The sequence below is a fragment of the Micrasema longulum genome, unplaced genomic scaffold (assembly GCF_059751315.1).
Source record: "Micrasema longulum isolate JH-2025_06_02 unplaced genomic scaffold, ASM5975131v1 h1tg000469l, whole genome shotgun sequence".
Lineage (NCBI taxonomy): Eukaryota > Metazoa > Arthropoda > Insecta > Trichoptera > Brachycentridae > Micrasema > Micrasema longulum.
In genome coordinates this window covers 462,080-475,425 of record NW_028277667.1, presented here as the reverse complement: position 1 = coordinate 475,425, position 13,346 = coordinate 462,080, and the positions used below count along the sequence as shown (strand labels likewise).

At 33.8% G+C, this 13,346-nt stretch overlaps 1 protein-coding gene across 2 annotated transcripts; it reads right to left on the bottom strand.

Moving 5' to 3' along the window:
* Positions 1–2,803: 2,803 nt before the first annotated feature.
* On the bottom strand, positions 2,804–12,244 carry LOC148281342 (opsin-1). 2 transcript variants are annotated; one of them, XM_088226797.1, is made up of 9 exons: positions 12,118–12,244; positions 10,796–10,948; positions 9,866–9,986; positions 9,656–9,774; positions 7,733–7,946; positions 6,760–6,907; positions 5,995–6,105; positions 5,140–5,306; positions 2,804–3,818 (listed from the first exon to the last, which is right to left on the bottom strand). In XM_088226797.1, exons 5-9 carry the CDS (start codon positions 7,936–7,938, stop codon positions 3,692–3,694), a joined length of 759 nt encoding a protein of 252 aa, XP_088082923.1. In that variant the 5' UTR covers positions 7,939–7,946; positions 9,656–9,774; positions 9,866–9,986; positions 10,796–10,948; positions 12,118–12,244; the 3' UTR covers positions 2,804–3,691. The 2 variants fall into 2 exon arrangements, with proteins under 2 accessions (XP_088082923.1, XP_088082924.1); XM_088226798.1 differs by having other exon boundaries at positions 2,810–3,818; positions 9,663–9,774.
* Positions 12,245–13,346: the final 1,102 nt, after the last annotated feature.

The following is a 13,346-nucleotide window of genomic DNA, read 5'->3' as shown; positions in this document are numbered from 1 at the left end:
TAGAACAAACTATGGCCTAAATTCTCCAATGACCCGCCTTTGTCGTATTGTTAACTTAAGACAAGATCTGGACTTTTTTGGTTTAAGTTTACAACTATTTAAACGAGCCTAAATAGATAGTCCAGATCTTGTCTCGATGTCCATTATGTTTGTCAATGCTTCTTTCTTTTTTTTAAAAATGTTTTAAACTATTCTTTTATTGTAATATTTAAACCTTATAAATTGTATACATGGACAATGTCCGTTAATAAATAAATAAATAAATAAAATACCAAACCGGCCGGGACGCCAGGACCAACACCTGAAACCAGTTCAATCCCGGTCAAACCGGGACGTATTTGAGGCCTACATAAGAGTATTTTTCAATATTATTCTTAAATATCAACTATATACTATCGTCTCCTGGTGATCGTTAGTAAGTTGATGCACCTACCAATTCAGATTTTTTATTAATATTTTTTTTATAATGGGGGTTGCATAGGACCGTGCTTATAATGTACAATATATTTTACAAGTGGATTCTTTTTCCTGGCTATCTTAATCCGAGTAGTGTTAGAAATATGAAAGAATTTTTGCTGTGGACATTGATAGGAACTCCGCATTTGTTTTATTAAGTGTTTTTTAAAACCACAGAAAACTCATACATGAGAACCTTGACTATTGACAGACACCAGTAGACCTCTGATATTAATATCTCATTCCCTATTCATATTCTAACTCTCCTGTCCCCACCCAATAAACGTGTATTTAAAATCCTAAGTGAATATCTAGTTGTAAATGGTGTAAAGCTGTAAATATGTTTTTTTTATTATATACTAATTAAATTCTAACATTCTAACTTGTACATATTATATTACTAACACATGTGTATATATATGTAAAAAAAAACAAAAATACTCGACACTGGCCAGAACACCCGAGTTGAGATGTGAAAAGGCCATGAAAAAAACGAAGAAGAAGAAGACACCAGTAGACCTTCTATTTCACTTGAAGAAATCACGGCTTTTTGTGACCTGTTATCATTTATGGTACTTATTACCTAAAGTATTCCAATGTACTAAACTCTCTTGACTTATTACGGAATGGATGTACTTTAGACCCTCGCCGACGCGTCTGCGTCGCTTCTCCAAGCTAAGTCTTTTGACTCTGAAAAGAGGTTAATGCATCAACAAGTGCGGAATGTCTTGGGGGGTTTCACCATCACCTGTTGATCTTGGAAAGTTTTAAACGATGCAGGTAGCTCATAAACCCACTATTGTTTGTGAAAATTTGTGCGAGGCCGAAGCTCATACGCTGGTTTTTCCGGAAATCAAAGGCATACAAAATAACCGTATGCACCAGTAGTTGCAAGTAAGGTTAATTAAAGAAAGAAAGAAGAGAAGTTGATACTTTGCTTAATTTTTTTTAGTACTAAATTGTTAGAAAATATGGATACTCGAGTAGAAAAAATACGAGAATAAAAAATGTATAATCTATATATGTATATGTACAAAACTAAGAGAGTAATAATATCTCTGATATACTTGTAAATTATTTGAGTAATATTTATGAAAATATTTGAGGACAGGGTTTATGAGCTTCTCACGCTAATATTTAGTTTTTATCGACATTTATTTGCTACGAATAAGAAATAATATAATGAGAATTACGTTATTTTACATAAATTTTTAATCCCATTGAAGATGATATAAAAATATGTTTTTCGTACTGTCACTCAAAGCACTTTGTGATCTTGTCACTTTCTCTCTCCCAATGAATACCAAATTGAGCTTCTCGCTACTATCCGTGGCTCTTTTAAAGGTCCTGTCGGATGTACAGATCCTGGTGGTTTCTAAAAGAATTTCAAGACTTTTAAAAGATTTTGTTGAAATTTATGCGAATTGATCATGTCCAATCAATTTAATTCCAGTCAGTGAATAATTCACTTCCCCCCTTTTCTCAATCCAACAAAGTACAATGAAAGCATCCACTCCTTTCCCGAAACTGTTCATAAAAACTCGAGTATTTCGTTTCGCATATCAATATCATTTTTCAAAAAACTAATTAAGCGAAAATTTAATATTTAAAAGTACATTACGTATTTACGGACCAATAAAGTACATTACGTATTTACGGATTACCTTTTTTTGCATAAAGATACCAAGGCTAAGAATTAAAGAGTCCTTTCGATCAGTTTTTCTCGTTCGGCAACGATCAATTTTTCTTTGTATTGCACCTCCCTTAGGGGGCCTGCATTACAAACGTATTACTTAGTTATAAAATAAATCTGAATTTCCTTTACGACAATGTTATGAAAATTTTAATAAACCTTACTATTAACCTGTTATTAAAAATGTTTCAAAAATATGTGCATAATATGAATGTTACATTTACACAGAAAATTCAGTTTTATTTTATAGACCGTAAAGTTGTAACTTTGTTAACTTCCCATAGTCATCAAAGCATAGATGCCAGTGTGCGATATGTGGTGGGTTCTTGTTCTTCGTTTTTTCATGGTCTTTTCACATCTCAACTCGGGTGTTCTGGCCAATGTGGTGGGTTTATTGTATACTCAATAAAAAAGTAAGAACTCTATTAACTAAAAGGTTCGTATTAGGAAATAAATTATGAATACGGAGAGAATTCAAATCTATTTATTGTAGTATTATCTATGATAAAATGAATATTACATTCTCAAAAGCATGAATAAACTTTGCTCCTAAGTTTATTATTTATCAATCAATTTAAACGTTTAGAATTCTGTAATATTGTTACACTTTGGAACTTAATTGGGGGAAGGAGGAAAAGTAATAAAGAACATGAGTTTTCCTTGCATGCTGGGATTATTTATTTATATATCAATTTAAATACATTTAGAAAACAATCTGACATCACTTAATTACAGCCCGAAGATGGCTCTTCTCTCTTCGTGCTCTGATTGAATAAAAAAAGTGACTTACCCTCAAGTCTTAGGTTATACTTAATCTACACATTTATTTTAATGAGCCAGAGAAGCATGTGCAATGTGTAAACAGAACATCAAATCGTGTTTTCAAAATACGCATTTATCACTTGTCGGGAACACAAAATAAAAAAAGAAATCAAAGTTTTCAAAAACCTGTTTGGTCACTGTCCACTTTAAATTAATATTACCCTATGTATAAAAAAAAATATGCCCCGTTAAGTTTCTCGCTATGAATATTTTGTCCAAAAACACGATCTGTCTATCCGTTTGTCATTTGTTTTATATTTGTTCTAGATAATTTCACAAATCACGTTCCAGTAAACCTTCGAATTAGCCTTTTTGATTATTTTTAAAGGTGCACTGCAAAAGCGAGCTGAAATTATTTTAGCGAAGAGTCGCGTTCTTCCATCTTACGTATCAGAAAAATATTATATTTATTAGGGCTGCTTAAGTCTTTTACGTAGTATACCACAAAATATATACGAAAGATGTCGTTGATAGTTGCAGCGAACTAATAACATAAACAGAGAAGAACAAAACGCAATCTTTGCACTATATTTTCAGTCTACACTTAAAACAGTGCAGCGTTAAGCTAGGTCCAAATAAAATTGAGTTTCCCGCGTTTGTGCATAACCTCAAATTCCCAACTGCGTTCATCGTTCTATGTGGACCCAATTTTGACACCGAAGTCGCAAAACAAGGTGGCGTTGGATGTCTGAGATTATGCGATGTTTTTTAAAATATTTTTTACGCGGCAGGCTTTTCTTCCGACACGTTTGTGACTCCGGAAGCGACTGATCCACTTTCGTCGGGGGAAGCTTGACACGAGAGGGCAGGGAACTTCTTGTAAAGAGCCGCCCTGTATTTAGGATGGCTGAAACAAAACACGTGATTAGAAGTCGGAAGAACCACATTGATAATAAATCACAGCAAACAATCCTATTGATATGGTAAATATAAAATATAACTTATTTTACATTCAATAAGATTGAAGTTAGACGCGAACAATAATATCTGAGCATGAATTAAAGTGTGTTTTTTATTTGATCACATTTTAAATAAACGTTTGACAGTAACAAAGCAGCGATAAAGGTAGACAGTGCTTGAGACCTAGGTACCTACCCAATATACGCTTGTGGTATACGAAATGGTTTTTCGTGCGATTTTAAGATATTATTAGTATAAACCACAATACTTTTAAAAATAATACGTGGATTATACTTTGTTAGATAATAGTTTGTATTATGAGGTTTTATTTAATGAGGAACTTTAGCCCTACGGGAAATTGAATACAAAAAATGTTATCTTGCGCGCGGCGGTAAAAATTAAAGCATTAAATTGTAAGGTGAAATTTCTTAAAAATGTACGAAAAAAAAAATAATAATAATAAAAACGCACTACTTTGAATGACGTCGCTGGTTCATATGAACGATCCAATGATATGAGAGCATTGATGGATATCCGGTTTGGTCACCGTAAACGAACCAATCGGAAGAACTGTCATAGAACAACCTCTGATGTCGCACGCGGAGTTATTTCAGAAATACAAAACTTTAAAAAAGCATAGCGCTGATAATACGATTTATAAAAACAAAATTTAAAAAAAAATGGCTTAGTTTAATATTCTATTAACAATTTTTTTTATTTTTTTTAAAAGACGCTGAACTTCCTCATTGATTATTAATTATGTTTATAACCGGTCGACTCTAACCTGAACCAGTTTTTAACTCCTGGCAATACAATTTGCAAAACAGCTATGGTAGAATATTGTATGCGTTTTTTCAGAGGGAGATAAAGTTGGAAAATCCGTGTCATTTTTCAACATAACCTATCATCAAAAGGTATATCTTCTCATTTCTTTGTTATAAACCAGCGTTTGTTTGCTAGACTATTCAACAAATCATTTTCAGACTTAAATTCATCCAACTGAATTATTTCACCATTAGGCAACGCCTGAAATATTTTTTAAATTTTCATACTTCTTTTTGGACTTTCTGGTTTAGTCAACAATATTTTGTGTTTGTCATTTTGAGTTTGTTGAGATTTTATAACAGAAATGGAGAACAGTTAAGAGTAATTATCATCCCGATAATAATATTCCTTGCGTGCCAGAAAAACAAGGCATTTGAGTCGTGTAGAATAAGTGCAAGGAGGCTTCTGTTGATTTTATATTTCTTTCAGTTGTAATTATTTACCTGATGCCATAGACAATAGGATTGTACACCGCATTAGCCTTGGCGAAGAGGGATCCCCAGATGGTAGCCAGGGGGCTGATCGGAGCAGCCTCGAACACTCCTGTGAAGTTTATGACCAGGTAGGGTGTCCACGCCAAGAACCACAGGGAGATCGTCATCAGGGCGACCTAAGAGAGGGGATATCAATAAAAATCAGCAACTTAAACACTGATTTACACCACTTTTGATTAAAGGTACTTTGAGTATTATGCAATCAAAATGTAAAACGTACATATGCCGAATAGCGGGATTAATGAGCACAAAGTAATGTTGAATCGAATTTAAATATTGTAAAAAAAAAATTGCAAACTGTTTATTACTCTGTCAGATTTAAAATTTACACTAAAAATGCATTATGTAACTTAGTAGACATTCTAATAATAAATATGTACATCTCCTTTCCCCTCTTTATCCTCTCTTCAAGCATCCTTGTCCTAATCCCACCCAATTTACAATAACTTACTGTTTATTTTTAAAAAATCTTAGATTATTGAAAAATATTTACGAGTACATGAAAAATAACATTTTTATATGTATAAACTTATTTATATTTATTTAATATGTAATAGATTTTCTTTACTAACTTTGTATACTTTGTGGAAATCTGTTATTAGTTCTGAATTTATACACTATATCTGTTTGTTTACTATAAATATGTATGTAGAACTGTTGGTTTCCTAAATAAAAATAAAATAAAATAGGTAAAATATAAAAGATCTCAACAAGGTTAAAAAAAAGACCCGCAGAGCCGTGAATGAGGCCTGAAGGGCCGATCAACTGTGGCCCGAACGGCCGACGTTAAAATCAAATAAATACCTTAGCCAATTTGCACTCTGCGCTGGTGTTTGACTGTTCGGAAGAACGGAGAGATGCAACGTTCATCTTCTTAGCCTGTTCCCTCATTGACTTCTCATGAGCAGCAACGGCCTAAGACACAAAAAAATGGATGGTTAAATAGTTTTGTCATTGTGTAAGAAATAGTGTAATGTGTTATTATTGTCGCGGTAATGTAATATCATTTCCTAACACTCGAAAACCGTTTAAATTCCGATGGTCTTCATAAGATATTTTTTTTACTAAATTTGAGTTATTTTTAAAATTTCAATCTCATGAATCGTGGTGTTGATTCAATTTGACTATGCTGCTTTCATATTCCCTTTCACAGAGAGTTTGGTAACTTGTATGCAAGGCTTATGTCGGATATTTTCAATCTTCCCCGTGACCATATTGCAATCACACAAATGATTGCAAACACTGTGTTATTATCTTGTACCAGATACAAAAACCCAGGATTTTACTGTAGAGGGGTTACAAAAGCCAGCGCTAAAATGGAGACTCAAAAAAATTTCATGTTTGAATAAGATAAATTTTATGGAATTCTAATAAAAATTCAGGGATTGGAAGTTTAAGAGAATTAAGTAGGATTTATATGTTAGTTGGAAGAGGGAAATGTTTGGAAAGTTCGAAAAAAAGGAAGGGAATTCATCATTGATCGACACCGATTTTGTCGGCTGTACTTTTTATAAATTCAAGATTTTGATAAGTAAAGTGATTGTATACGTTACATAATAATGCACTAACCTGGACGATGAAGAAGTAAGAGTAGATGATGAGCAGAAGTGGTGAGAAGTAGACGAAGATGGCATACACGAGGATGTACGAGCGGCTCAACCAGTCCTTGCTCAAGTAGTCTGTTCCGCAAGCGGTCATATTTCCTTCTGGCACGTACCTGAATAGACACAGAGTATGGTGTTCATTTTAATAATTTTTTGGCTCTTTAGAAGATGTCAGCGGTAAAATTTTGTATTCCCGGCATTTCAAAGACTAACTAGGTACTAAAACATAATGTTGCCGTGTCCTCGGTATGGACTTAATTTTTAATATGTATTGTTTTTAAATTAATTAAAAAGTTATTAATATAAAAATATAATAATTCGATATCACTGGATACAAAATGTTTGATTATTATTTGCAGTACAAAAAATATTAATAATCATTAGTAAAATTATCGTTGGTAAGTCGGCCTCGTGGTGTAATGGTCAGCGCATTGGCCTACCATGCGAGAGGTCTCGGGTTCGATTCCCAACATGGTTCATTTATTTTTTTTATTTAAAAGGATGTTTTCACGCCAGAATATTCATAGATCCTGGACTGGTACCTGAAGCGTAAGACTGATCATCTTACCTTCATGTAACAAAAATTATCAATATACGCTGCGATTGGTGCACCGGATGCAGTGCCCTATCCACCATTAGGTGCGGAAAGGGAATGATGATCATTTAAATAATCGTTAGGAGAAATAACCGGTTGCTGTAAATTTTTTAATTAACGATTATCGGTTTAAGAAGAATCGGTAGTAAAAGAAATAAAAGTTATAACGGGTATTTAGAAAATCTTTTATAACAACATAATTTTTCAAATCTTTTGATGTCCAATTCGAGATCTTTAAATCATTTTAGGTGTCAATTTTTTTGAAGCATATTTCCAGGATCTTTCAATCTTTTTCGTGCTTTCCTTCTTGCTATCTTTATCGTTTTTACCTTGTTTTTATTACCTGTTCCATCCGAAGAAGGGAGCTACCGTCCAGCCGAGGGAGAAGAGCCAGATACCCAGGATCTTCAACATGGCGCCGTTATTGGTGAGAGGTTTGGCAGCCAGGCCTTTGACGATAACATTGTAACGGTCGAAGGCGATCATCGTCATCGTCCAGATTGACACGGAGCCGAACAGGGATCCCAGGCATCCGTACAGTTCGCACATGAACGGTCCTAAATCATAATATTAATGAAGTTTAGATTTGACTCTCAAAAGCGTATAAACGTATAAGCGTATAAATAAAAAAAATAAAAAAATAAAACTATTGGCGCAAAAGAGTATCCGTTCGAAAATATTTTGTGGGCCGAAATATTATTTATTTATTTATTTATTTATTTATTGATTTACACGCCCAATGGCTTTTACATATTTTAGAAATTACATTTAAGTGCAGCAGTGAAACATAAGTATGTAAGTTTGGTAAAAATAAAAGATAACATAAGAAAAGCTAAAAGATACAATAATAGGTAAAAATCAGGAAATGTACCAACATAGGTATATGGTACATAGAAAAATATTTTTAAAATTTACATATGAAAACATACACGCATACATATACATACATATAAGTTTATACATTATTAAAGAGATACATGAGAAAAGAAATAGTAAATAAAGAAAAATATTAAGAAATTTTACATAAATTAATTTATAACCTTTTGAATACTTAACCTATATTTATATAAAGACAGACAAAATATATCAACTTCACCATACTCGTTACCTAACCGGTGTAGTCTAGGTATTGGTGAATTGTAATAATAATTGTGACTGCCAGGAGATTCAAAAAATAACGTTAGCTGCCGAGTATTTCGAAGAGGTACTTTCAAGCTGATAACACTAGTTAATTCCGGGACGTCCAATACGCCATTCGCTATTTTATATAAATTTAATAAGTCATTTATAATTCTTCTTTTACATAGAGTTGACATATTTAGTGTACATAATAAATTATCATAATCAATATTTTCAGCGGGTATATTAAGTTTGTAATTGATGAATCTAAGGAATTTACGTTGTACTCTTTCTAACTTTAAAATATTATAATCATATTTTTTTAGATGTTTTTTTGCATATGATACGAGCATATTTGGATGAATCAAAACCTTGAATTTTACACAAGCAAATTTAAATACTTTTCAAAAATATTTTGAGTATGTTCAAATGTTTGAAGACCGGCTGGATTTCCCCCCTTAAGAGTTATTTATAAATCAATTTGTTGCTACGGAGAGGGAAAACATTTTTGAGAAGTGAATATGGAAGCCTAGACATGTACAGAGCTTATGACTTGTCATTAGCCTGTCATTGGAATACTTTTAGTTTTCATTAAATTTTAACAAATCAACGTTCGGTAATTTGTTACCGACGATGAAATTTCATGCAAATTTTAACATTTTCAAATAAATAATTTCAGTTTACTGTTTAGAAATAGTAAACTGAAAATCCTTCTGACTACTGCCATTCATTGTCGCCATACTGGTCTTTAATTACAAATGCATAAAAATAACAACTTTAACGAATAAATACTATATTTACACCATTTTAAAATTGTTTGCGACGGATTTATTGTATCCAATTATATTTTTTCGACGTTTGAACCGCCAGGCTACTAAGCAAGAGGCAAGTGTTCTTGTTTATTTCTAAATCTCCTCCTCCAAGCCCTAGTCCTTGTAGAGGGCGGACGCTCTTACATCCTCGGGTTTAACCAGTGCAGTGGTTTTCCGAAGATGCGGCTTCCTTTGTGATGTAAAGCATCAAATTCACAATAAATTTGTATAGATGTTTCATCATTTACACTGCAAAACCTACATCTAGAAGTCTCAGGTAGAAAAACTTAAAATATTTTCTTCAAATTGTTTTTATTAAAAAAAAATAGGCTTACCCAAAACCCCATGTCTCGTTATAACAGTTGATTACCATGGGGGGGAACATGGTGAACATCATGAAGAAATCTGAGAAGGCCAAGTTTACGACCAGGAGATTTGATGGGGTTTTAAGTGACTGGAAAATGCATTTACAAAATATAAGTTAGGTACCTACTTTACAAATTAATGCCGGTGTGTCAAATTCGCCTTGATTGGTTGATTCTTACCTTTTGACCTGAGAAAATGTAAATAACCATTCCGTTTCCAATTACAGATACAATGCCAAGAATTGTAATCGTAAATCCTAGAAGTCCGTGCCATAGAGGGTTCATTGGGGGGAACTGGTACCTAAAGAAAATAAAAAAGTAATTCCACAGAATGATTTTTACAAACCGTAGTTTAAAAATGAAAACCTAATTATTTATTTGCAATCGTCTGAAGTAATTATACTATGGTGGATATTACATATGTTATTTAGTTAAGTAGTTATCTATTCTAACGGTAATGAAAGTACCTACAGTGTTAATAAAATAGAACCTACTTTAAGTTTCTGCGCGGGAAAATTTTCATCTTCTGTCAAATTTCAGCTGTCATGCGATTTTTTATTATTCCATGTGAAGTTTTTTTAAGTGAAGCTTTTGATTATTTTTTCTTATTTTACTGTGTATATTTTGGTTTGTACTAATAACATATTTATGCCACATGCTATAGATAATTATTGTGTACTGTTTTATAATATTGATTGTAAAAAACCGTTATACCAATCCACTCTAATCATGTTAATGGTAAGTGAAATCTGTACATAAAATTAATTTTGTCAAATTTCATTAAAATAAACGCCACTCATGGAAATCTTTCTCCCAAGTGGTCGTCAACGTCAGGGAGACCTGACATGACACGTAAAGATGTGGTACTGAGCTGGATTGAATATTGTACTAATGTTGGACCCTTGTCTTCGACCAAAATTGTCTAATTATGTTTCTGTTATTTTTTTAGAGATATTTAACAGTTAATGGTTAATGGTAACTTGTTCTTTCCCATTTTTTTCAAGGCCTTAATAAGGAGAAAAAAGTCATAAAAGGACGCCTGCGGGAAGATTCAAATGTCACCATTTAGTTGCCAGCGAAGAAATGTTTTTAATTTTTTTTTTGACTTACCAATGAGGATCCACCATGTGGAGCATATTTGGGGGTACTTTGTCCACTACGGTCAAGTTCGAGGCGCCGTAGGCGGCCGCCTGAGCCCCCCACGCCTGCAGCGCGCTAAATCCTGCCACGCCTGATGCCATTTTAGATTTTTAATTGGCTGACCTGTAAAACAAACCAAATAAATATTTAACAAAATTTACGGTGATTGCAGAAAGATGCCAGTTGATTCGGCAATATTTAGCGCCGCGTAAGTCTCTTGCATACTATGTATTTTGAAACGAACGATAGAGGGCACGAACCAGAAAGGACTACCCCGCTAAAAGTAAGTTGATCAAATAAAAAAATAATTAAACTACACATCATATGGCTAGTTGAGGACCGTAAAGAACGGAAGGGCTGTGAGTGTTTTCTGTTAACCAATCCTAAGGATTGAAACCAGAAAAGCGATAGAAAGAGGAAATTTATGTTAGGAATTGCTCATTCATGTAAGTTTTGCTGATGGCTCCTACAGTTTCCCTCTGATGTTTAAAATAGGGCATCTCTTAGTCATCTTGAGTATTCAGTTTATTGAAAAGGGGGCTTAACCATAGACATTTAGGTTTATTGGTAAAGCTTGTCTTTTTCGGTTTAGTTAGGCTAATGAATTTATAAAATTCTGCGCCTACTTTACTCTACTCCGTCAACCATAAACAAGTGAATTGTAAAGACTAATCATCATCAGCAGTCTTCATCCGCACCCGATGGTGAATAGGGCACTGTACTGGTATAACAATTGCAGGGTATCTTGAGTATTCAGATAAGTCCAGGGACTACAAAAAATCACCATGAAGCAAATATCTCACGTCGATCCTGTCGAAAATACAACTCTGAAAGACTAATGGTGACAGCCAACTGTAATGAAGATGTATATAGGGGTATAACAATGGTCAACCAGGGCGTTGGAAGAAATTTGTGACTCCTGGCACTAAGACATACAATATTAATTTAATTTTGTATATTTTTACTTCTCTCTAGACTGGCATTTGGTTGCAGCTTTAGAGCTGAAGAATTAATCATCTTGCTTCTATTGTACCAATTTTGCCTTAAGTACAGTTGGGTATGGATAAGAATAAGACAGAATTAATAATTTAAAAAACTTTCAATACATTGGCAGCCTCCAATTTATATGAAACGGTGATGTAATAACAAACTCTATATTTTATTGTCAGTAGTTTCATACACATAGGAAGATATCGAGAAAATTGGGTGATTTAATGATTTTACACGTGCTTTTGCCCATCTTTATGAATAGTGCCAATGATTTTTTAAAATACTAATTCTTTTTTTTTCACCTGAGATGATTTTAGGTTTGCAAAAGATGCCTGAGCACTGAAGAAAATCGATAATCGAACTACTTCAGTTGGACCGCTCTGGCCAGGAAGGCAGGAACTAACGGTGGACGCGCCGTACAAGCAACTCGTCTTCTGGTCTGCTGGCACTGCCTTATATACTCCCGGGTCTACCCTCCCCCCGCCCTAGCACAATACGCCTAATTCAATATTACTCGGAGAAGCATTTCTTACTGACACAGGGGCGGCTTGGTGACGTCACGAGCAGAAGTAGTCGGAAAAACTTGCACAGCTACCGGAAAATTATAGCGCATTAAAAGCCTGCTCCACTCATCTAGATGCAAACAAAACTATTCTTACGCTATAATGAACTGTTTATTTTTTATTTTATGAACATTCTTTTTTAGAGATTCGCGTTTTTAGATATACATGCTTTCAATACCTCTATCGCCATCAATGTACCCAACGACGTATATAAGGAGAATGTTTGGGAGGTTCAAATCCTTGCTCCCCTCCATCGAAAAGAAGTTTACACTACATATAAAGAATTTCGAAAACCTCATAATATGTATCCACTATGAACTGTTGACATTTATCGGATGACGACTAATACTGGAAGATACTGGAGAAATCATAAAAAAATTGTCATTTTGCATTATTTGTGTAAAACAGCAGCACCAGATGGACCTCTAATTAAAATAATAATATTTTTGATGATACTCAATCACAACACAATCATCATTACATATATATAACTCTTTTACTATGTTTCTTTCTATGGATTTTGTTTTTTTCATCATCATCATCGTTCCCTTTCCGCAACCGATGGTGCATAGGGCACTGGATTGGTACACCAATCGGGGCATATCTCGATCAATTTGTTACATTAAGGTAAGATGATCCGTCTTACGCTTCAGGTACCAATCCAGGGGCTATAAAATATTCTAGTGTGAAAACACCCTTTTAAATAAATATTTCATATCAACCATGTCGGGAATCGAACCCGCTATGTATAATACCTTTATTTATTTTTCTGTGTATTTTTTTTTAAAGAAAAATAAATATTTGAGCTCTTTTATGATTTACCCACATATTTAATTTTGAGGTCCATTTTCAACGAGTTTTAAATAACTCACTATCAGAAAATGGGAATCAAGTTGGTGTGGAGTGGGATTCGAGCCACAGGCCTTTGATCCGTGAGTCCGAGACACTAGATACGGGACCACAACCCG

What these genes read in the sequence shown, in the direction of transcription:
- LOC148281342 (XM_088226798.1), bottom strand. Translation starts at nt 10,926, where the DNA reads ATGGCATCAGGCGTGGCAGGATTTAGCGCGCTGCAGGCGTGGGGGGCT. An exon ending in ACATTTTCTCAGGTCAAAAG is followed by an intron (nt 9,775 to 9,865) that starts GTAAGAATCAAC and finishes TGCATTTTCCAG; the next exon opens with TCACTTAAAACCCCATCAAA. An exon ending in CTTACTTCTTCATCGTCCAG is followed by an intron (nt 6,106 to 6,759) that starts GTTAGTGCATTA and finishes TTTGTGTCTTAG; the next exon opens with GCCGTTGCTGCTCATGAGAA.